The sequence below is a fragment of the Bos taurus genome, chromosome 9, assembly GCF_002263795.3.
Source record: "Bos taurus isolate L1 Dominette 01449 registration number 42190680 breed Hereford chromosome 9, ARS-UCD2.0, whole genome shotgun sequence".
Lineage (NCBI taxonomy): Eukaryota > Metazoa > Chordata > Mammalia > Artiodactyla > Bovidae > Bos > Bos taurus.
In genome coordinates, this window is record NC_037336.1 from 33,374,920 (window position 1) to 33,398,572 (window position 23,653).

The following is a 23,653-nucleotide window of genomic DNA, read 5'->3' on the forward strand; positions in this document are numbered from 1 at the left end:
TTTGAGACAGTTTAAGTGACTTGTGTTATAAGGGCGTTGTGGCATTCTCCAAATCATGTGCTTGGCAATTTACTCAAGTAAAATTGAATACAATGTTTTTTCATTATTCCTCTTCTGGGGGGCTTCCAGGGCTTCCCAGGTGGCACTAGTGATAAAGAACCCACCTGCCAATACAGGAGACTTAAGAGATGTGGGTTCAATCAGGAAGATTCCTTGGAGAAGGAAATGGTCACCCACTCCAGTATTTTTGCCTGGAAAATCCCATGGACAGAGCAGCTTGACAGGATATGGTCCATAGGGTCGCAAACAACCCAGCATGACTGAAGTGACTTTGCACACAGACACTAATTTTTACACCATAGCTTTATACAAAACTGTTTAATCTGTCTTCTGGTTGTATAGTATTTACAACAGAAATGTTGTATGTTAAATGGTGTACTTTTCAAGCAACCCAAACACCTGGTTAGCATAAATCTTTTAGTGGTAATGCCATTCCATTAGCTCCTTTGTTTCCAGAACTTCTGAAAATCCCTTTGCTAAAGAGTTGGAGAGTGACTGGTCATATAAACCTCAAATATTGCATAGCCCAATGACTCAGCTGGTAAAGCACTTGCCTGCTAATGCAGGAGATGCAAAAGACGTGGATCTGATCCCTGGGTTCAGAAGATGCCCTGGAGAAGGAAATGGCAACCCACTCCAGTATTCTTGCCTGGAGAATCCCATGGACAGAGTAGCCCAGCAGGCTACAGTCTGTGGGGTCGCAAAGAGTCAGACATGACTGAGCATGCATGCACACACACACACATTGCCTAGCCATGAGAATTAAGAAACACTGTTCATATTAGTACATGAGACTTTATGAAGAACAAAATCAAGTGTTTCTGGGCTTCAGGTTATTAACCTCATGGTCAAATAGTCTGTTTAGCTTATGATTTTATTTTTCCATTTCTTAATTCTGGATGCAAGGGCACTAATGATATTTATATAGGAAGTACTTTCTTGGATGGAGGAAAATAGCTTTTCACATTATAAAAAAAAAATCCAAGATAATAAGCACAGAAACACGAGGAAGAAATACACCTTAAAAAAACCTTGCCTAGGGCAGCTGTTATTCACACTTTGACCTTGTGTGTCGTGAACAAAAATGTATACAGATTTAGGTTAGAATATGAATGCATTTTTTGTATGGTTTGTTATATAATGTTAATTAAATGCAGTCCATTGTTGTTTTAGTCTCTTTAAAAAAAAGAAAAATGCAAATGTAGTTCATCTCTAATCCAGGAGTCCTTGATTGACTAATGTCACAGGCTTATTTAATACTGTGTCTCCTCATTGGTCTTAACTACTTCTTTCGGCTACATGCTAACTCCCACTTTTATCATTTCTGCAGAATCTATAGGCATTGCATCTTATCCAGGCACACTTTGTTTTATTGCACTCTGCATATATTGTGGTTTTTTACAAATTGAAGATTTGTGATGACCTTGTGTTGTTTCATGATGGTTAGCATTTGTTAGCAATAAAACTTAAATTAAAGCATGTACTTTTTTAATAGTACATAATAGATTTTTTAATAGATCATAGTATAGTGTGAACGTACTTGTACACCCACTGGGAAGCCCCCAAATTTGTTGATTTCCTTTGTTTCAGTAGCCTGGAACCAAACTCATGGGATCTCCAAGGTATTCCTGTTAACTTGCAGAGGCATCTTGTCTGGTTTTATGACTGATTTAATGACTTTAAAACATTTGGCTCCTTAATTGACAGTTAGAAAACACTGGAGAGGCAAAAAAGGAAGCTCTTTTTTTCTTTTTTTAATGTTGTGGTGGTTACACCGTCCCTCCTTCTTCATTTCAGGGCAGACAGCTTGACGTCGGCACACCTCACAACCTGAGTGAACCGGTGAGTAATTGCTTCTACTGCCCGGGACTTTACAGTGTTTGCATTGATAAAAAAGGGACAAAAGTCAGGTTTGATTACTGTAATAATTCCTAAGTAAAAGCTCATTTAATTGTGCCCGATGGAGGAAGCTGGATGGAAAATAGAGAGAAGTCTGCATCACAGATTATTCAAACATGAGTTCAGGGACAGTGTGTTGAAGTGGAAAGAACATAGGACTAAGCCAAGACCATGATTTTGATTATACCTAGCTGTGTTCAGTTCAGGTCAGTTGCTCAGTCCTGTCTGACTCTCTGAGACCCCATGGACTGCAGAATGCCAGGCTTCCCTGTCCATCACCAACTCCCAGAGCTTGCTCAAACTCATGTCCATCGAATCAGTGATGTCATCCAACCATCTCATCCTCTGTTGTCCCCTTCTCCTGCCTTCAATCTTTCCCAACATCAGGGTCTTTTCTAATGAGTCAGTTCTTCGCATGAAGTGGCCAAAATATTGGAGCTTCAGCTTTAGCATCAGTCCTTCCAATGAATGTGGCTTTGGCCAAATTACTTAAAATTTCTGAGATGTAGTTAAAACTACTAAAATATGGGTATTCTAAGAGGGTTGGATTAGACAGTGTCTGCTCTTTTCTCTATCAGTTACATTTATAGTCTTCTTTCCTGAACCTGTATCCATTTACGCAATACGTGTTTGGTGACTCCAAGTATAGGTAAAAACCAGGCACTGTGCTGGGTAGTAGAGACTTAAGAATGAGTAAAATAGGGTCTCTGTTTCAAAGGACTCACAGTCTTGTAGGAGAGACAGACATGTACATAAAATCATAGCCAGACAGCATTGTGAGAGTCAGAACAGCGGTGGGTGGGAGGAGAAAGAATACACAGGAGGAAAAGCAGCTTGCTTGCCTGCAGGTCTTGCATGGCTAAAACTAGAAAGATGAAATGTTTTCTAGAAGGACTAGAGGGGAAAGGTACACTAATCAGAGGGAGCCCTTTGTATCCGGACCCAAAAGTTTGAGACAGCTGAGTTGTGCAGAAAAGGAGGGGTACTTCAGCTTGCTTGGAGTAAGCAAGTAAGGAGTGTGCGTGTGCAGAGACAGGAAGTAGAAGACTGGGCTGACAAGCTAGTTGGGCTAGATGGTGGAGAGCTCGGTATACCATGTTGGGAATATTTGGTTTCAATGACACATGGGGTTTTAGACAGGATAAGTATATGATTAGGTTTTGTTGTCCCCTATGAAGCTGTTAGCAAGCAGTGGTGGGCCCAGAAAAACAAGGACAGTGAGTGAGCAAGGAACCAAGACAGAGTCCAGGCAACAAAGAAGTGAATCCATAGAACTTGGTGATGGATTGTCTGTGAGGATGGCGTGGGAAGGCAGTGAAAGGAGGAGAAGCTGCCCTGACTCCTGGCTCAGGCAGCTCAGAAGACTGAAGCATGTTAATAGAAAACATAGGAGACAGCAAATTTGAGGGTACAAAGGGAGGAATTTGATGTTTCATCTGCTAAATTTGGGGCTTCCCAGGTGGCCCTAGTGGTGAAGAACCTGCTTGCCAATGCAGGAGTTGTAAGAGACACGAGTTCGATCCCTGGGTAGAGAAGATCCCCTGGAAGAGGAAATGGCAACTCACTCCAGTATCTGAGGTGTTTGTCAGGACTCAAATGGAACTGTTTAACAAACAATTGAAATCTGGGTCTGGAGCTCAGGAAGGGGTCTCCGCTGAAGTTCAGATTCGGATGGTTGATACTGAGAAGGGAGATGAACTCAGTCTTGGAGAACCTGAAGAGTGAAAAGAGAAAAAGTTGAGGATAGGACATAGACATGAAAGGAAAAAGGAGGAAAAAAAAATAGAGATGGCAGAGCAGAAGGAACTGAGGGAAGGGGAAGGCAATTGAGGTGTTATTGCAGCCTGGTCCACGCAATCACTGGCGCAGACAAACCAGGCAAGGAGGCACAAACTGCATCTGTCCAGTGGGAGGTCAGGGCAGCCGACTTCCCAGACTATCCACCTACCCCGGTTTTGATGTGCTGCTTCTGCTTGAGTCTCCAGCTTTAGGTTTTGCCTGTTGCGTGACACACCCCAAGGACCTATATAATGTGCTCGACACCACGCTGTCCTGGACTTCCCCTGCACCAGGTGCCCAGTGGACAGTGTGTTCCCAGACATTCTGTTGCTCCCTGGGATCTAGGCCTGCCCGCCCCAGGCTAGACTCCATTCAGCAACCCTGAGCCACTCCAAGCCCTCCTCTGTCTGTGAATACGACAGCTCTGCTTACAATCTCAAAAGTCCTGCTTGCTGCCAAGGCCACAGATTCCTTGGTAGATAGATTTCTACTTCGGGAACACTTTGTTACTATTTGCATTTTCAGGTGACTAGAAAAATCACACTTCTTCAGTCATCACTGTCTCTTACTCTCTCTTACAGTGCATCCAAGGATGTCATTTCTGGAATTCGGCAGATCAGGAAAACTGTGCCTTAAAGTGTGTAAGTATTAATTATGTTTCTGTTTTGATATTAATGTTTCCCTCAAGAGAGACATTCTCCACGAGGATTCCCATGTGAGTTTCCATTGGCTTTTAATTAGCTTGCTTGACTCTAAAGCAAAAGTATGAGAAATACATAATGGAAATGGAGTAATGGAGAAAATGAGATCACTTTTGTTTTTTTAATGAATTTGGCTTTGTGGGGTCTTAGTTGTGGCACATGGAGTCTTTGTTTGCATCATGGGAGATCTTTCATTGTGGTGCATAGACTCTTTGGTTGTGGAGTGAGCTCAGTAGTTGCAGTGTGAGGGCTTAGTTGCTCTGTGGCATGCGAGACTTTAATTTCCCAACCAGGGATTGAACATGCATCCTCTGCATTGCCAAGTGGACTCTTAACCCCTGGACCATCAGGGAAGTCCCAAAATCAACTTATTAATGCAACTGGTGAACTGGCAACCAAAAGAAGTTAATGCAAACCATGGAAGCCAGAATGACCAATTGCTCCAAACTATAGTGACCTTTTAGTAGAATGTTAAGTATTTGTTAAATGTCCTAGTCCTATACTTCTCAAATTTTAATATGCAAATATCTGGGATCTTGCTAAAATGCAGATTCTGATTCACTAGGTTTTGTGTGGGGACTAGAAATTCTGTGCTTATAACATGCGCCTAGGTGATGCAATGCTGGGTGTTTCCAGACCACACTTTGAAAGGACTTAGATCACATTCAAGGTTTCTCTGTGGGGAACATGGAAACAGTCTAACCCAGAGGGCACACACACCTAGGTTTACTTCACTTCGTGTAGGAAATACATTCCCTAATACTTTTTCATTTATCCTGGCTTTGCCAATTAGTGTGTGACTTCGTTAAGGTACTTGGTACTTTACTTTCCTAATAGGTAAATTAAGATAATAAGCAAATCCGTGCTAAGGATAGTGGTTGTTACACTATAATTAATTACTTCAATCTCATGGATAAGAGTTTTGTAATTTAAAAATGGGTTGCTTTATTCAGTTCAGAGATTAAATTAGGATCATGATAACTTAAGGTAATATCATTTTCTTGAACTTCCTTGGTGTCTGAGATGGTAAAGAATCCACTTGCAATACGGGAGACCTGGGTTCAGTCCCTGACTTGTGAAGATCCCCTGGAGGGGTGCATGGCAACCCACTCCAGTATTTTTGCCTGGAGAATCCCCACGGAGAGAGGAGCTTGATGGGGTAGAGTCCATGCAGTCGCAAAAGAGTTGGACACGACTGAGCTACTAAGCACACAGAATATCATTTTCTATTAAAGACTCAAATTACAGCATTGAGATTTAAATAAGGATATTAACGTCTTCTTGTGTATAGTCAGTCCTCACAGCTTTTCTTGTACAGGTGTCCTCACAGATCTCAGCTCCAGGAGTCACTAACACCCACTCTCCTGCTTGTGATGGTGTGCTTCATAGACTGGAAGTTACCAAAGGTTGGAGCAGGTGCTGTTTGGACTTGTGAACAATCACACACTCTACATACACTTTTCCAGGGACTTCCTGGGTGGCCTGGTGGCTGAGACTCCACACTCCCAGTGCAGAGGGCTGTAGTTTGATCCCTGGTTGGGAAACTAGATCCCACACGCTGCAACTAAGACCCAGTGCAGTCAAGCAAATACACAAGCGAAAAAATAAAAACACTGTTCCGTGTCCTTGGTAGCACATTGTCCAGATGGTAGTTTGAATCATTATTTGCCTAGTCATGTGTTTAATATCCTTTGCCGACATGTAGGGCCATCAGGGCAGGACGCTTTCTGTCTTGTTCACACTGTCCCCTGCATCAAACACAGTGAGGGGCACGTAGCTAGTGCTCAGACTGCACTGAACAAGTGAAGGAATGAGAAGTACCATTTGTTGGGGGAATCAGTCCAGCAAGCAGAGTGGATGCTGGAGTGGCCAGTTTGGGCAGAAGAATCTGCTGGCCTTTCCTAACCAGACCTATTGGTGGCTTTTCATTTCCGATTCTGTCGCCCTGGGCACCTACCAACATCCCTTCATTCTCTAACCTGGTCCATCGCCGATTACTGCTTATTTTGAAATTTTCTAGTAGACATCGTGTGTCCTTTTTTTTTCCCCAGTGATGCAAAGAGCATACTTTTTATAGCAGTTTGTACAGTGGCCTTCCTGCACAGAAGGCCCAGCTCTGGAATCTTTTGCTTTGGATTATTCTTTATTGATTATTTTGTCATGTGCTCATGCCCCATTGCTCAGCCTTATCCAACTCTTTGTGACCCTTTGGACCATAGCCCACCAGACTCCTTTGTCCAAGGGGTTTTTCAGGCAAGAATATTGGAATGGGTTGCCATATCCTCCTCCAGGTGGTCTTCCTAACCCAGGGATTGAAGCTGAGTCTCCTGTGTCTCCTGCATTGAAGGTGGATTCTTTTACCCACTGAACCACAGGGGAAGCATTTTGTCAATGGTGGGGCATAAATTAATTTGGTAGAAATGCCTAGCTAAGTGTCATTAAAATTATTTACAACTCTAAAGGTTTTAAGTAATTTTTCTTTCCTTTTTCCTCCATGCAGAATGAAACCTATGCTGCAGTTTGTGAGGTGAGTGCCAGTCACTTGCGAAAAAGATGTCATTAAACCCCACGTCCTTCTCTCTTATCCTTAAAACACGATTAAAATAAGGATGAAGAAGGCTGAGTCATCCTTGGTGCACAGAAATGTTCTTCCTAGGAGTGCTCTAACTCTGGGTGTAAAAATGACTGTGTTTCTATCTTTGATTCAGGTATTTGCTGTGCTCCACATATCTATGTGCATATATAAAATGCATATATGAACGTACATAGATGTGTGTATGCACTCATACACATTCACACGTGTACATATATATTACTCTAATCTGGTTTGAAAGGTTCTTCTGATTCCTGAAGCCTGGGTGGTGGGAAGAGAGGAAAAGGCACAGTGGGGATACCCTCATATCTGCTGATTTCACCTCTTCCCCCTAAAGCCTGTAGGTTATCATTAAATACAGTGCATTCGAAGATAACCTTTTATTTATTTGTTTATTTATTTTCTCTTTTGGCCACATTCCACAGCAGGGATTGAACCCATGCTATCTGCATAGGAAGTGCAGGAGCTTAACCACTTGACTACCAGGAAAGTCGCAGAAGAGTACTCTTGGGTTGCAATCTTCTTCCTTATTCAGCAAACTCCTTTGGCAACACAGCTTTTTAAAATTTAAATTTCAGTTAATTTACTTCTTGCTATGATAATAAGGGACCTCATACTGACTCTGGCTGCCCAGGTATCTTCCAATTACTCTCTCCTCTAGCCCCACGGGAGGTGTCTCCCCTGCACTTGACCTTCTTTTCCTTCAGTCTTCTTCAATTAAAATTTCCTGTCCAGGATTCTATACCCTGCAAAATTTATTTTAGTTTATTTGACAATAGGTACTTATGATGAAACTGCATTATTTCTCAGTTTCACATCTATGCTGTATTCTATTTAAAATGTCCTTGAAACCGGAAAACAGAACTATCCTATCATGCCTGAGGAAGAGATACAGATGAGCATTCATTAGTAAAATAGAAAAAATTCCTTCAAATAGAAAATAAAAGCCAAAAATTAAATTGGGATATTCTCTCAATAGTCTGTGGTGACCCTGTATCTGAGTGATTTTTCCTTGGGAGTGAATGGTGGTTGAGTTAGCTAAGAAGAAATAAAACAAAGAGGAAAAATTGCTCCTTATGTAAATAGACAATTAAAGCTCATTCCTGGATGAGATTTAAAAAAAACAAAAACAAAAAGACAAGCCTGAGAACTCTTTTATGTGACCAAAACAAAAGCAGCAGCCAAAATAACAGTCCCGTAGAGGATTGCGTTAGAAGCCAGAGAGAGCGAATGTGCCTGAAGCATCCAAGCAGTTCAGGACTGGGTTTCATTCTCTTTTTTTAAACTTTGTTAATGTAAAGCCTTTTTTTTTTTTCAGTTGGAGGATAATTGCTTTACACTGTTGTGTTAATTTCTGCTGTACAACAACGTGAATCTGCAGAATGTATACATATATCCCCTCCCTCTAAAGCCTCCCTCCCACTCCCTGCATTGCGCCCGTCTAGGTCATCACAGCGCACAGAGCTGAGCTCCCTGCGTTATACAGCAGCTTCCCACTAGCTATTTATGTTACATACGGCAGTGTATACTCATCAATGCTGTTTTCTCAATTCGCCCCACCCGGCTCCCGCCCTGTGTCCACACGTTCATTCTCTGCATTGGCATCTCTGTTCCTCGAGAACTCGGTCTCTAGTGTGATAGTTCACTGTTCATCACTATGCTGCCCCGTCCTGCTTATGTAATGTGTACCCTTGCTCTCTATCGTAACATGTAATCATTCTATTCTTTCCTATTATATTTTGATACTTTATACATTAAATAATGTAGACCTGAACAGTCATACATGCTCGATAGAGGTGGAGGTAAAGAGAGATACAGAGAGAGATATTTTTAACTCAGCTGCTCACACCTTTAGGAAATTTGAACTCCTTGACCATCTCAACGCTTCCACCTAGAAAGCTTGGGATTTGACCACACGTTTCTTGGAGGGAATAGTTTTAGAAGTGGTAGCTTGCAAGGTGTAATTCAGAAACTGATGTGAGCAAGTGAGATGGCTTATCCCTGATAATTTAGAACACAAATTAGATTATCCTGATCTAGAAGTTTCCAAAAACCTTTCTCATTGCCATTTAAGAAAAAGTACAAACTACCAGTGTTTGCTGGCTCATCCACCTCATCTTGCCTCCTGTTCCTTGTTCTCTGCACCAGCCATACTGGCTTTTCCCTCATCTCCGAGTCTATGTGGCATATTCCTCCCTCAAGGCATTTGCCCTTGTCCAGATTTTTTCAAGGCCAGCTCCTTCTAATCACTCAGGTCTTGTCTTTAAGGTCACCTCTGCGTGGTTCTTTCTGACCACCCTAACTAAAGTTAGCCCCCTTCCTGTCTGGTCATGCCTTATGTCTTTGACTTTTATATTCCTCATGGGTGCATGCTAAGTCTCCTCATTCATGTCCAGCTCTTTGTGACCTTTGGACCATAGCCCACCAGGCTCCTCTGTCCATGGGATTCCCCAGGCAAGAATACATTATCCAAGTGTACTTTATTTTTTAAGTTAGTTACTTTGTTATTGTGTATTTTCTTCTAAGAGAACATAAATTCCATGAAGTCAGGGAACTTACTGATCTTATACATTGCCGTAGCCTTAAAATCTAAAACAGTGCTTGGCATGTAAAAGGTATCAGTAAATATTTTTTGAATGAATGACTTTTTAGGAGATGAAGCCACAGTTCATATGGAGACTCTGCAATAGAGGCATCCAGGGAGGGTGGCGGGGCCTATCCTTGAGCTGCAGGAATAACAAAAGACAGCAGATGTGACAGTCAGGGAAACATAGGAGTGGAGCCAGAGGGATGATGATAAAAGTGATCTTACTGCCAGGAGAACAAAGACAGCAGATGGGTGTAGCCCCTGGGAAGGATGAACTTGGCTTTCACAGTGGGAATGGCAGCTCAGTAGCCTGGAATATGCTGTATAAATGCCCCATCCAGGGCTTTCGGCTCAGATTCTGTGGACTTCTTAAACCCAAATTCCTTTAAGTTCTCTCCAGGACAACTTGAGTTTGAGAAACACTGGATAACTTCATTTGAAGTCTAATGTTAGATTAGAGAGAGAGAGAGAGAGAGAAAGCGAGATAGAGGGAGGAACAAAAGAAGGAAATCCTATTCAATAGCTTTGCCTCCACTCGAGATAACATTTAAACTCTTTGGAGTACAAACTTCTAGTTATAAGATTAACAAGTTCTGGGAATCTAACGTACAACATGGTGATTACAGCTAATAACACTGTATTATGTTCTTGAATGCTGCTAAAGAGTTGATTTTAAGTATTCTCATCACAAAGCAGAAATGGTAATTATATGATGGAATGAAGGTGTCAGCTTATGGTGGTAATCATTTATCTTAATAAAGCTGGGAAAAAAAGGCAAGCTTCATTGAAGTAAACAAAACATTTAAGCTCCTGGATAGGTCAGAACTAGCTGTGTTACCACATACTCATTATTCCATTTCCTTCCTTCTTCCTCAGTTTTCTTTCTTGAAAAGAAAATCCCAGGTTAATGATAATTTTGCTGCCACTTGGTACATTTATTCTCTGCAGTTAATGAATGTGTTGAGTGTATTTTACTGCAACCTCAAAGAAGATGTGAAAAGTATACTAGACCCTTAAGTTAAATAATCCTGAGCCCAGACTGAAGTATTTAATCCTTAACTAAGCAAACCTGGGCTTATCAGGCTCCACTTCCTTGGAGAGCACAGATCAAATATGGGATAGTTGAATATTTGCAAATTAAACAGCCCTTCTCTACCTGGACATGCAGAGTAAATGCATTGAGTCATGGTTTCCCCTATTATCATGAGAAACAATAGAATGTTGTCCTAGGTATTATAAATATAAACTGAAAGAGAGAGAGAAGATTGATCATGATTGTGTTGTAGTTTTATGCTGTGCACCTCTTCTCCTTGTTTTTTCTCCTCCTAACTATTGTTAATGTTAAAAGTCGCAGGAAATTTGTGTCTCAGCCACCAAAATGTTTACTCTTTTTCAGTTAATGAGATGAGATGTTAATCACCATTAGGTTTTTGTAGATCTTAAAATTTAACTTTGGCCCTAAGTCATTCATTGAAATGTTCAGTTGCTCTAAAGTTTATAGTCCACTTTTAATTTTTCAAGGAAGGCATGGATACATAAAATAAATAGGCTTCATTTTAGGCTAGAGTTTTAAGTAACTCACTAAACCTTTGACTAAGATAGTAAACATATAATTGCATTGTTGAGCTCAGTATTTTGTCACCTTGTGGGGTGTCACCCGTTAGAAGGTTATGAAATTAACTTATTGAATAAAGAGTCACAATAAATAAAATGACATAGAATAGAACATATAAGATTGCATCATAGCTCAGGATTCCTTTTGGAGATAAAAATGTTCTAAATTCAGATTGTAATGATGACTTTACAATTCTTTGAATATTCTAAAAACCATTGAATTATGTGCTTTAAATGGTAGATTTTATGGTATGTAAAATATACTTCAATAAAACTGTTTAAAAAAGGGGAAAAACTACCATTTCAGCAATCTTTTTTCCCCAACTTGTATGTGTGTAAAAAGTTGTTTTGTTAAATGTATTTTGGAATTTGGGACATGGTCAAAAAAGATTGAAAGGTGTTGTTCTAATCCCACTAGCAAATGGGAACTTGAGTATTACAGTTCACATTCTTGATATACAGGTATAGTTATATATCAGGCATTCATATTTCAAAATTTGGTTGAAGCTTGTGAGCAAAAGCAGTACAAAGGCTGCGCTGACTGACACGTTATCTGTCTTCCATAGAGAGAATCCTGTGAAGTCGGCTGCAGCAGTGGGGAAGGCGCATATGAAGAGGAAGTGCTAGGTAAGCAGACTCACACAACTATTATTGAAAATAATCTACACCACTCCAGGGACCTGTCCTAATGTAGGGGCAATGAGCAAACTCTTAAAATATCTAGACTTCTATGTCTCAATATGATATATATATATATATATATATATATATATATATACACATATATATATATACATATATATAGAATCGAATATATATATTTTTAATTAACTTCAAATGTGTAATCCATATTTAGAGACTCAGCAAAAGTCTTCTTTCAGAGAAAAATAGGGGAAACAGCATATGCCGTGTTTAGAATTTGAGATTTTGCCCTCAGTTCAGTGGATGCAATCACTTTTCTCTTAATATGAGGGACAAATGTGAATCCTGAGCAACTTGATTATCAGGAAATGCCACTGTTTTAATGAACTGAAAGTGTAGAAATATTTTATTTAATGTGAATTTCATCACTCAGCTAACTGTTATTCAATTGAGTGCCTTCTATAGTTATGGCTCCTTATAACATAGTGGGAAATTTGCAGAATGTATAGAAGTTATGCTTCCCAGTGTTAGATTTGGAGTAAGGAACTTGACTGTATATGTTTCCAGTTCCCTCTGACTTATTTCAGAGCAGGTTGGGTGTCTTCAAGAGACTTTGCCTGAGTGTTTTAATTCTCTAGTCATTTCTGAAGGATCAGCACTTTGATAAACTATAGCCTATGTTAGCAGCTAGGTTTTCCAGAATTCCCCAGTTTTCCCTCCCACTGGAAGATAAACAGTTCCTTCCAGAACAAGAGATGATTGGCTTTTCCATAAGCTGCAGTCCTTGTTTCAATGGTTGATGAAAATTGGCAGGTGGATCTTGCCTTGCTCTCCTGATTTGCTTCTGAATCAGAGTGGTGAAGAAACCTTATCTTCTAAGTTCAGGAAAAGATGCCTGCTTTTGCCACTTCTATAATACTGGATGTCCAAGCCAAAGCAAGTAGGCAAGAAGAAGGCATCCAAATTTGAAAGGTGGAAATAAAATTATCTTTGTTTGCAGATGATATGATCTTATATGCAGAAAACCCCAAAGATACCACAAAATACCCTGTTAGAACTAATAAACAAATTTGGCAAAGTAGCAGGAAACAAAGTTAAAACTAGAAAATCAATTGCATTACTATGCACAAATAATGAACCATCTGAAAAGGAAATTATGATGAAAATTTCATTTAGAATAGCATCAATAAAATACTTAGAAGTTAACCAAGAAGGTGAATGATTTGTAAAGTGAAATGTTCACAAAACATTTCTGAAACAAATTAAAGAAGGCAAGTAAATGGAAAGACATCCCACATTCATGAATTAAAAAACTTGGTATATTGTCAAGATGTCAGTATTATCAGAGCAATCTACAGATTTAATGCAATCCCTATCAAAATTCCAAATACATTTTTGCAGATGTTTTACATAGGATAGAAAGACCGATTCTGCAATTTACGTGGAATCTCAAGTGACCCCAAATTCTGAAAAGAACAGAGTTGGAGGATTCATACTTCCTGATTTCAAACTTATTGCAAGCCTATAATAATCAAAACAGTATGGTTCTGGCATTCAGAATTCTAACACTTATACAGCGTCTGGGAAGTAGTACCAATGACTGCATGTACCAATTGTAATGTTGCTAATGCTTAAAAGTCATGAAATATTTCACAATAAAAAAGAGCAGACTATAGGATCCTTTGGAGCTCAAACAGTTACTTGCACATATAAAAATAATATGTTTGACACAATGGGCTATAGATGTATAGTGTAAAATTTAAAAATATCTTGAGATATGTGCCCTGGGTCAGTGGATGGTTCTGTTGCCCTACACATACCCTTGGCACCCACCCCTCTAAACTATATAGAAGTGGTATGATGAGAGAAAAGCAGTCTCAGAACACTCCATTTTGCTGGCCTGTAAGAAAAACTATCTTCAAAGATTAGATGGCTCAGTAGGTAAAGAACCTACCTGCAATGCTGGAGACACAGGATATGCAGGTTTGATCCCTGGGTCAGAAAGATCCCCTGGAGAAGGAAATGGCAACCCACTCCAATATTTTTGCTTGGAAAACCCCATGGACAGGGGAGCCTGGTGGGCTACATCCAAAGGGTCACAAAGAGTTGGACACGACTAAGCAGGTAGGCAGGATGAGGGGAAAAAAGCTGCCAGACCAACTGGTTGATTTAAAGAAATAAACCAACTGAATTATAGGCATAAGTTACTGTGCAGATGAATAACTGTGGGAAGATGTAGCAGGAGAGTGCTGAGATGAAGCAGGGACACACTGTCCTGCATCAACAGACATGGGATGTGGTGAATGAAATCTTGTTTTCTCCCCAGAAAACGCAGACCTCCCCACTGCACCCTTTGCTTCTTCCATTGGAAGCCATGGTATGACATTACGATGGAAATCGGCCAACATCTCTGGAGTAAAATACATCATTCAGTGGAAATACACACAACTTCCTGGAAGCTGGACTTACACTGAGGTATGAACCACTGCCCATGTACCTGCGTGCCCATTCAGTCATGCGACCGCATGGATTGTAGCCCTCCTGGCTCCTCTGCCCATGGGATTCTCCAGGCAAGAATACTGGAGTGGGTTGCCACTTCCTACTCCAGGGGATCCCAATCCATGGATCTAATCTGTGCCTCTTGTGTCTCCTGCATTGGTAGGTGGATGCTTTACCACCATTGAACTTCAATCTTTGCTACTCTTCATGTTAAACCTTTTATTTTTGAGGAAAATATATTATTGGATATAGATATTATTCCTTCAGCTCAGCATCACATAACCAACTACTCACATCATTGGTCATTATCTGTCCATCCCATTGAAAATGATGCCAACTAGGGTGGAGGTCAGGGAGGTCATCCAGGGGGGGTCCCTATTAAGACAGCAAAAGCAGGTTCAGAGAACAGTCCCAAGACACCAAGTATTTTAACACAGAAAATTAAAGGAAAGCCTTGAGGTAAATGCCAAATAATTGAATCCATAATTTTGCAGGTTTGAAGACGGAAGGAATTTCAGTGTGAATTGTGTGGACTGAGATCAGGGTATCTCAGCTCTGAGCTCCAGGCCTCCTTTCCAGCTGGCCTGGCAGGCCCTGTGCTGTGTGTGCTTAGTCGCTCAGTCCTGTCTGACTCTGTGTGACCCCATGGACTGTAGCCCTCCAGGCTCCTCTGTCCATGGGATTCTCCAGGCAAGAATATAGGAGTGGGTGGCCATTCCCTTCTCCAGGGGATCTTCCCGACCTAAGGGATTGAACCCAGGTCTCCTGCATTGCAGGTGGATTCTTTACTGTCTGAGCCACCAGGGAAGCCCTGGATCACTTCATATCCGGAAGGCCATGCATCATCTACAAATGAATCTGTATTCTTGAGTTACAATATACAGAAGCGATTCCATAAATACTGATGTTTGATCTCTCATTGATTAGGCCGTGTCCAAGCTCTCCTATGTGGTAGAGCCCCTGCACCCCTTCACTGAGTATGTTTTTCGAGTGGTTTGGATCTTCACAGCCCAGCTGCACCTGTATTCCCCTCCAAGTCCCAGTTACAGGACTCATCCTTATGGAGGTATGGCATGCATACCTTGCTCGAGAAATCAGGGGTCATTCCAAAGCTTTGTTTAGTTCGCTTTTATTTTAAATAGTGAAACAGATTTATTCCTTTGTTAATCAATCCATCTAACAATGGGGTACATAGCTGGGTGTCAACTCGTCTTCCAGGTGCTCACCATGAAAAGTGAAAGTGTTAGTTGCTCAGTCCTGTCTGACTTTTTGTGACCCTGTGGACTGTAGCCTACCAGGCTCCTCTCTCCATGGGATTTCCCAGGCAAGAACACCGGAGTGGGCTGCCATTTCCTTCTCCAAGGGATCTTCTTGACCCGGGGATTGAACCCAGGTCTCCCGCATTGCAGGCAGATTCTTTACCATCTGAGACACCAGGGAAGCCCAGGTGCCCACCATACCTTTGATCAAAAGAAAAATCTCTGCTCTAGTGAAGCTAGAGCAGAGAAAGGAAAGGAAAGGAAATTTTGGTGGAAAGGAAATTCCCTCGACAGTAAATCTAATAAATAAGGAAAGTATACTGTGAGTAGGAAGACATGGGTTGCTATGGTAAGAAAAATGCTTTGAGCAGGGTCTGTCCAGGAAAAATGGGGAGTGCATTAAAGCAGTTGGTCGGAATAAGCATCATTATGTGATTAGGAGTTATGGAAGGTTTTAAAGGAATAATTGCTTCAAATGCTCCTTAAAAAGATAATTGGCAAATACACATAGAATGCGTTGAATGACATTGAGTGATAGAGACTGGGAAGTACAGAGGTAGGAAGACCAGCTGGGAGGTTATTATTGTACTTCAACTTTTGGTTAGAGATGATTTAAAAAAACAGTCGATACGTTGGAACATTTTCTGATTTATTCTTTCAAAGATTTGACTTCCATACTGGGAAAAGGATTCAAGCCTAGAGCCTTTCAGGGAGATAAATGCCAGGGGAAGACATTCAGGGAGAGTTGCTGGTGTTCTCAACATCTGAGTTAGCCGAGGGGACTTGGGAGGGCTTATTCCAAGCCAGATGTTGGATGTCCCTACCCCTCAGTTCTGGAGAATCAGCTGCATGCAGAGACCCTCACACTGAACTAGGCCTTGGACCAAACCTCAGCAGGACAGCTGATGAAGCTGGTTGGGGCATTTTCCCTCTCCCCTGATTAATGCCTTCTTTTTGCTTATAGATTTTAGGGTACATGTGGTCCCTCTGCTGATTATTCCCTGACCATCCTCAGGACCTCAGATTAGACACGGGTCTGGGGTGATATTTGAAATGTTCCAGATCAGAGTAGAATACCTAGATCCTTTTTGTTCAGAGCAGTGCCTCATGGACTCCAACACTATGGGAACATTTTCCAGTACTGGAGACATACTGTGGTCCAGGGCAGATGGCTAGTTACATCAAAGTAGCGAAGAAGGCAAATTTTGCTTTCCATTTCTGAGTCTTTCTCTGGATATGCAAGCCCCCAAACCCTCCATATGTTTCAGTTCTCATACTGGGTATCCTTTCCATGGATAACATCTCATGCTTCAATTCTGTCTCACTTTTTTAGCCACATCAAAACTTACAGAGTTATCCATTTGTGTTCCGTCACCTTGTGGCCCTTTTCTCTTTCAGCTATGGGAAATATATGACTTTAGATGGTTATTATCGCCTTTTAATTGGGGACTTTATGAAGATAATTTCTTAATCAGATGGAATAATCACCTTGCCTAACCTGACCAGCCTTTTCAGAGACGACTTTTGTCAGAGAGATTTGGACTACTCACAACTGGCCACGGAGGTGGCATGGAATGTACTTGCAGCGGGGTAGATCATGCCTGTCTGGGTGTGGACTAAAGGGTTAGGTTTTCTGACATCCTAATTCCGATTGGCTAGGAGATGATTCCTTCTTCCCGGTCCACCTGAGTCACTTAGTGCAGGGAGCTGAGGAGTGAGGCAATGATATCTGTGTTTGCTCAAGCTCAGTCTGAGAGTTGGGGAGGTACCCTATCAGAGATCAGTTGAAGAGCCTTTTTAAAACAGCCAGCAGGAGGGCGGCTCTGTCTTCCCTCTCCCCACTCTAAGGGGACAGGGGTGATGCAGTGCACCTCCCAAAGCCTGCTGAAGAGGACAGGGGTGATGCAGTGCACCTCCCAAAAACTGTTCAGAGGGAGAGAGCCTGCTGAAGGGCAAAGTGGTATCAGTCTGCCTTTCTATGAACAGAGGAAATAAACGGGTGGGGCTACAGGCACAGGAGGTAAGGGAAGCAGGTGCGGACTGGCTGTCAGATCATTTGTTTTCCTTTCTGTTCTTTGCCACTGGGGCAGATCCTACAGTCTGTAGGTGAATGCTTGGTTAGCAAATGCATGCTCATTTTCGTCCTTCATGAGGGAAGGGATGCTGCTAAGGCACAGAAAACCTGGATTTGGGGAACCTTGAGAACTTTGGGGAGGAGAGTACTGTCTGGGTCAGCAGAGCTGATGCCAGCAAAAGGGAAGCAGGCTGTTCTAATTCAGGCTTATCTAAATCCCTATCTTTAGCTAGAACTGGTCCAGCCACAGGACCCTAATGAGGGAAAAGGCCTCAGGCCTTACTTCTTTCAACTCATGTTAATCATTGACTTCAGTTTTGTAATAGAGTCTCTTCTCCTTCCTAACCTGGTTCCATCCCGTTTTTTAACTCAGTCAGGTATCTGGAGATTTTTAACATTTTTTTTTTCCCCTACAGTATTATCCTATTTGTATACTTCCACATTTAATTTTATGGCATAAATTAGAAGTGAGGAAAATAACACTTTCTTTAAAGAGTCCCTTAGAAGAGTAGCTAACTGACATTGTTTAGGGATCAAGAATTGCAGTTCATATATTACCACCTCCTACCACTTATTGTGACTATTAAAGAAAATATTCATTTATGCTGTTTTCAAAAAACAAGACTTTGACTCTACGCTGTTTACGTTTTTCTCTGTATATTTTCTGCTCACCGTGTTACCATTATCTCTTCTAGTTCCTGAAACTGCTCCTTTCATTAGGAATATTGAAAGCTCAAGTCCCGACTCGGTGGAAGTCAGTTGGGCTCCACCTCAATTCCCAGGTGGACCTATTTTAGGCTATAACTTAAGGCTGATCAGCAAAAACCAGAAACTAGATTCAGGGACACAGAGAACCAGTTTCCAGTTTTACTCCACTCTACCAAATACCACCTACAGGTAAGAATTTAGTGGTGCATGGAGAATGTAACCAGCATGGGTGCATTCATGATAATTATCTAAGAAATATGGCTACAAAATAATTTAAAATGTATTTTGAGAAGTCTCATTGACTTTGTGCTGCTGGTTTGAAGTTGTGGTTTCCCTCAAGTTTGTATGCTTATTAGATTACACCATCCTAGGCAAAAGCATTTTCAAGCCTTTCTATTATATTCAGAGAAAAATACAAATGTGAGCTAATAAATATGGGCTAAAAAAGACAACATAAGCACCATCAATATCATTTCTTCATTTAATCCAACATGAAAAAAGTAAAGAGGTAGAATTATGTTAATGGTATTTTTACATTAACTGTTAAGGGAATTATTTTATTATTGTTAGCTTTTCTAGCATTTACTAAGATCTCTGTAAATTAGGGCATGAGGGTCATGCAGATAGCAGAGTTCTGTTTTTGACCTCTGTGACCCTGAACTATTCTGTGGGGAATGCAAACAAGGACATGATTGATGGTCATTTTAGTGCTGAGCAGCAGCACCAAGTAACTAGATACACGCATTGCTACCTTGTCCTTTAAATAGAAACGTTATTGCTCCTTCTATTTTTATCCTAAGTTCACACCATGCCATGTAAAACACATCTCTCCAAATTGTTTTTGGAATAGGTTTTCTATTGCAGCAGTAAATGAAGTTGGTGAGGGGCCGGAAGCAGAATCTAGTATTACCACTCCATCTCCAGCAGGTATAGACTGGGGGTGTGCCTCCTGTTACTGGGAAGTTGATGGGTGGAAGGGTGGATTCAGATCTTACAGGTCCTGTGTCATCCAGTGTTCCTTAAGCCCCTACTTGTCTGCCCAAATAACTGTCTTGTGAATACTTGATAAGTTTCGATTTTAAATGAGAAATCAGTCCCAGCTGACAAACAGGAGTAAGTTGTCAGAGCAAAGTTTTCACATTGAAATTTAAAAATTAAAAAAAGGAAAAAAAAAGGAATTAAAAAAATGGCCCCAAGTAAACTCTTGGTTTCAGTTAAAGTCACTAGTGATTATGACTTTCATTTACATACTTAGGGAATACATATATCCTACTCTAACCTCCGCTTTATGGGCCATCATTTAATAAAGATCAGATATCTTTTTCTTCCAGTTTCCTTTAGGTTTTCAAATCTATCTGGACTTAGTAAGTTACATTTTACTATTCTGATATTCAAACTACCAAATTAGCTTTTGTTATTAATTGGCAAGTATCTTTTTTTTTTTTTTTCCGGCTTCAGCATTTTAACGTTTGCCTTGGGAGACTAAATATTTACTGCATGATTCCCACGTAAGCAAAATCTTAATAAAATAAAATGCTGTCTAAGAAGCACCAGAAATATTTTGGGGAAAGTTAGTTCAAAATGTTTGGAATAACACGCGAAAACTCAAAATACTAGGAGTGTGTTTTCTGTCTTGGTGGCAACCCTGTTTGCTGACTTGACCTCCCATTCCCTGAATCTGCCCCCAGATATGCCGGTGGGTGTTTATTGAATGTCATCCATTACCAACCTTTAGTTTCTTTGGCTGTTACTAGACTCTAGGAAAGGAGAGGTATTTTTGTTATGCAAGAAGCATCCAAAGGACGAGTTAAATATAGAGCAGGTTTAAGGTTGTTATTACTATGATTACTGCATAACATTTATTAATTACCCTAAAAGTGTTGATCAAGGCACAATGCATCAGTCTCCAGTCAAATAGGACATCACGCAGAGTTCTGCAGTCCTCAAATTTCATTATTACAGGCCTTTCTCCTGCCTCAAAGGGAGAGATAATTGAAGACAAAACAGAGCAACCAAAGTCTGTCTATATGTGTGTGTTATGCAACCAGCCCCTCCAGCCTGGGCTGGACTACCTCCACCAAGCAGTCAGATTCCCAGGGTGGAGGATAATGAGCCGAGCTCCTATTTGGGCAAGGCTGTTGAGAACAGTGATACTGCATGTGGTGTGATTTTGAGGGCATTCAGGGGCACATACCCAGAAATCCTACTTGGTTGACACAGTACTTCCCACCCCAATCATAGAATTGTGATTTATACCACAGTTGAAATACCCCAGTATCTTCAGAGAATATCTGGCAAAGCTCTTCCGTGTCCCAGTCCCCTTGTTTTTAAGGGTGATATTGATCTTTTTTGTGTCAATATGTATATGATTGGTCTGTCTGTCTATAAAGTCGTGTTGTTCTTTTAGTTCAAGAAGAGGAACAGTGGCTCTTTTTATCCAGGAAAACTTCTCTAAGAAAGAGGTCTTTAAAACATTTAGTAGATGAAGCGCATTGCCTTCAGTCAGAGGCCACACACCATAATATTACAGGTCAGTGTAATAGAGAAAAATGTTTCCTTAGTGTGTAAGGAAAGATCCAGGTTGGCTTTAATACCTTTGCTAACGATTAAATAAATGAGTTCTCTGTAGTGTCAGTGTTTTGTCTGGTTGTTACATAGTAACACGTGTATTTGCATCACTTTTCCAGGAATATCGGTTAATGTCCACCAGCAAGCTGTTTATTTCTCTGAAGGAACTCTTATATGGGTGAAGGACGTTGCCAACATGTCTGATGTGTCTGGCCTGAGGATTTTTTACAGAGGCTCAGGATTAATTTCTTCCATCTCCATAGACTGGCTTTATCAGAAAATGTATTTCATCATGGATGAACTGGTTAGTCTGAGAATTTAAAGTGAACAACTAGATATTGAAAATCTAATACATATCTCGACATATTAATATTTATAAGTAAACATAATTCTTTCATTCAATAATTAATCATTGAGTGTTTACTATGTTTTAGATACTGGGTTAGCAATGAATCATACATAGAGTCTTATAGGAGGGTCTAGATTTTACCTAGTACTAAGTACTTTATTTAGTCCTGATATACCATTAAATCATCTTTCTTGTGATTTTTCAGAGCTGTGAGTTTTCACTAATGATAATTTGACTTCCATGAGACAGTGGTAACCTGAATTATCACTGGGTAACAACTGCCAATCATGATTAAAATCAGCTGTGAGCATTTTAAATTATGTAATAACCATGGATAACTTTAGTAGGTCTCTGAAAATATTGGTATTATCGAATCAAGTTTCCTTTTTTGAAAGAGAGGCTGGGCTCAGTCACTGTGGCTGGAAGCCCATAAGCTTCAGTTCAGTTCAGTTGCTCAGTTGTGTCCGACTCTTTGCCACCCCATGGACTGCAGAGCGCCGGGCTTCCCTGTCTATCACCAACTCCCAGAGTTTACTCACTCTTGTCCATGAGTTGGTGATGCCATCCAACCATCTCATCCTCTGTGGTCCCCTTCTTCTCCCGCCTTTAATCTTTCCCAGCATCAGGGTCTTTTCAAGTGAGTCAGCTCTTTGCCTCAGGTGGCCAAAGTATTGGAGTTTCAGCTTCAACATCAGTCCTTCCAATGAATATTCAGGACTGATTTCCTTTAGGATATACTGGTTGGATCTCCTTCCTGTTCAAGGGACTCTCAAGAATCTTCTCCAACACCAAAGTTCAAAAACTCAATTCTTCGGTGCTTAGATAGGCCCATAAGCTTAGATATAGCTAAAATATTAATAAAAGTAGTTGAGTGTCTCCACAAATATGAAAAATATGTACTTGTATTTCATGGATACCAATAGAATATGAACTCATTAGGATATAGGATATAAAACTGTCTTTTAAGGGCTTTTTTATGTTTTCAAAAAGTGCTCTGCGACTAGTGAAATTCTAAGCACAGAACAGTTGCTTAAGGAATATTTGTTGGCCAAGTTGACTAGAGACACTAATGCTACTGATGTACTTTTCTCTAGGTATGTGTCTGTGATTTAGAGAACTGCTCAAACATTGAGACAATTGCACCTCCCTCAATCATTGCACCTCAAAAAATTGTGGCTGATTCATACAATGGGTAAGTGTTAGCCTTGTAAATGTGAATTCTCTTCCTTTTGGCAAGAATCTTAGGGAAACTTGCTTGCTAATAATATCATAGTGCCAGATGAGCCAATCTGATTTCATATTTAATTAAATCCAGGCAAAGTTTTCATTCTTATAGAGCCAAGAGGAAATTTCTTTCAAACTTCACCCACAACTTTTCTAGGTAAGCAGGTTTTCCTTTCTCCTTTGCAGTAGCTTATGGGCATATGGGAAAAATCTCTTCTCTGGGACTCAGGGACCTGGCTTCTCTTCTTGGGTTTGTCATGATTTTATGCATGACTCAGAGTTTTATTCCCCCTCTGCTCTCCCCATGAGAAGCCCTTCCTGCCTATCTTCTTTTCATTACACCATTTTCTCTTGCTGAGCAGTTCAGTGCCTGTTTGTTTTTCTGGTCTGGTTATCATGGGTTTAGCATTCTTCCACTGACTCCTTTCTGCTGATTTTGGGTGGTTCTTCCCAGCTGTTTTTACTCAATTTTGGGGTACTTCATCATGATTTTGTAAAATGCTAACACTATTGCCTCACTTAATTGTAAATATTTTTAAAAGCTTGTTACTGTTGTTCAGTTCCTAAGTCGTATCTGACTCTTTGTGACCCCATGAACTGCAGCATGCCAGGCTTCCCTGTCCTTCACTTTCTCCAGGAGTTTGCTCAAACTCAAGTCCACTGAGTCAGTGATGCCATCCAACCATCTCATCCTCAGTTGCCCCCTTCTTCTCCTGCCCTTAATCTTCCCCAGCATCAGGGTCTTTTCCAATGAGTTGGCTTTTCGCATCAAGTGTCCAAAGTATTGGAGCTGCAGCTTCAGTACCAGTTCTTCCAATGAATATTTAGTGTTGATGTCCTATAGGATTGGCCTGTTTAATCTCCTTGCAGTCCAAGGGACTCTCAAGAGTCTTCTCCAACACCACAATTTGAAGGCATCAATTCTTCGGCACTCAGCCTTCTTTATGGTCCAGCTCTCACATCCATACTACTGGATAAACCATAGCTATGACTATATGGACCTTTGTCAGCAAAAAGCTTCAGTTCAGTTCAGTTCAGTTCAGTCGCTCAGTCGTGTCCAACTCCTTGCGACCCCATGAATCGCATCATGCCAGGCC

General features: G+C 40.8%; 1 protein-coding gene and 1 long non-coding RNA gene across 3 annotated transcripts in view; one reads left to right on the forward strand and one right to left on the reverse strand.

Annotated features, from left to right (window-relative positions):
• Positions 1 to 23,653, forward strand: part of ROS1 (ROS proto-oncogene 1, receptor tyrosine kinase) — a 118,328-nt gene that overhangs the window by 10,944 nt on the left and 83,731 nt on the right. For both annotated transcript variants that reach the window (XM_059890144.1, XM_024996960.2), the window contains exons 2-12: positions 1,858 to 1,902; positions 4,320 to 4,379; positions 6,940 to 6,966; positions 11,800 to 11,860; positions 14,202 to 14,350; positions 15,302 to 15,440; positions 18,403 to 18,604; positions 19,266 to 19,342; positions 20,823 to 20,945; positions 21,103 to 21,287; positions 22,427 to 22,524. In XM_059890144.1, the coding sequence (XP_059746127.1) occupies positions 1,858 to 1,902; positions 4,320 to 4,379; positions 6,940 to 6,966; positions 11,800 to 11,860; positions 14,202 to 14,350; positions 15,302 to 15,440; positions 18,403 to 18,604; positions 19,266 to 19,342; positions 20,823 to 20,945; positions 21,103 to 21,287; positions 22,427 to 22,524 (1,166 nt within the window). The remainder of the gene's footprint in view (positions 1 to 1,857; positions 1,903 to 4,319; positions 4,380 to 6,939; positions 6,967 to 11,799; positions 11,861 to 14,201; positions 14,351 to 15,301; positions 15,441 to 18,402; positions 18,605 to 19,265; positions 19,343 to 20,822; positions 20,946 to 21,102; positions 21,288 to 22,426; positions 22,525 to 23,653) is intronic.
• The window catches only part of LOC132346216 (uncharacterized), a 41,995-nt gene continuing 19,102 nt past the window's right edge, over positions 761 to 23,653 (reverse strand). Inside the window, exon 4 of the long non-coding RNA XR_009495998.1 lies at positions 761 to 3,673. This is a non-coding gene — a long non-coding RNA (uncharacterized lncRNA). The remainder of the gene's footprint in view (positions 3,674 to 23,653) is intronic.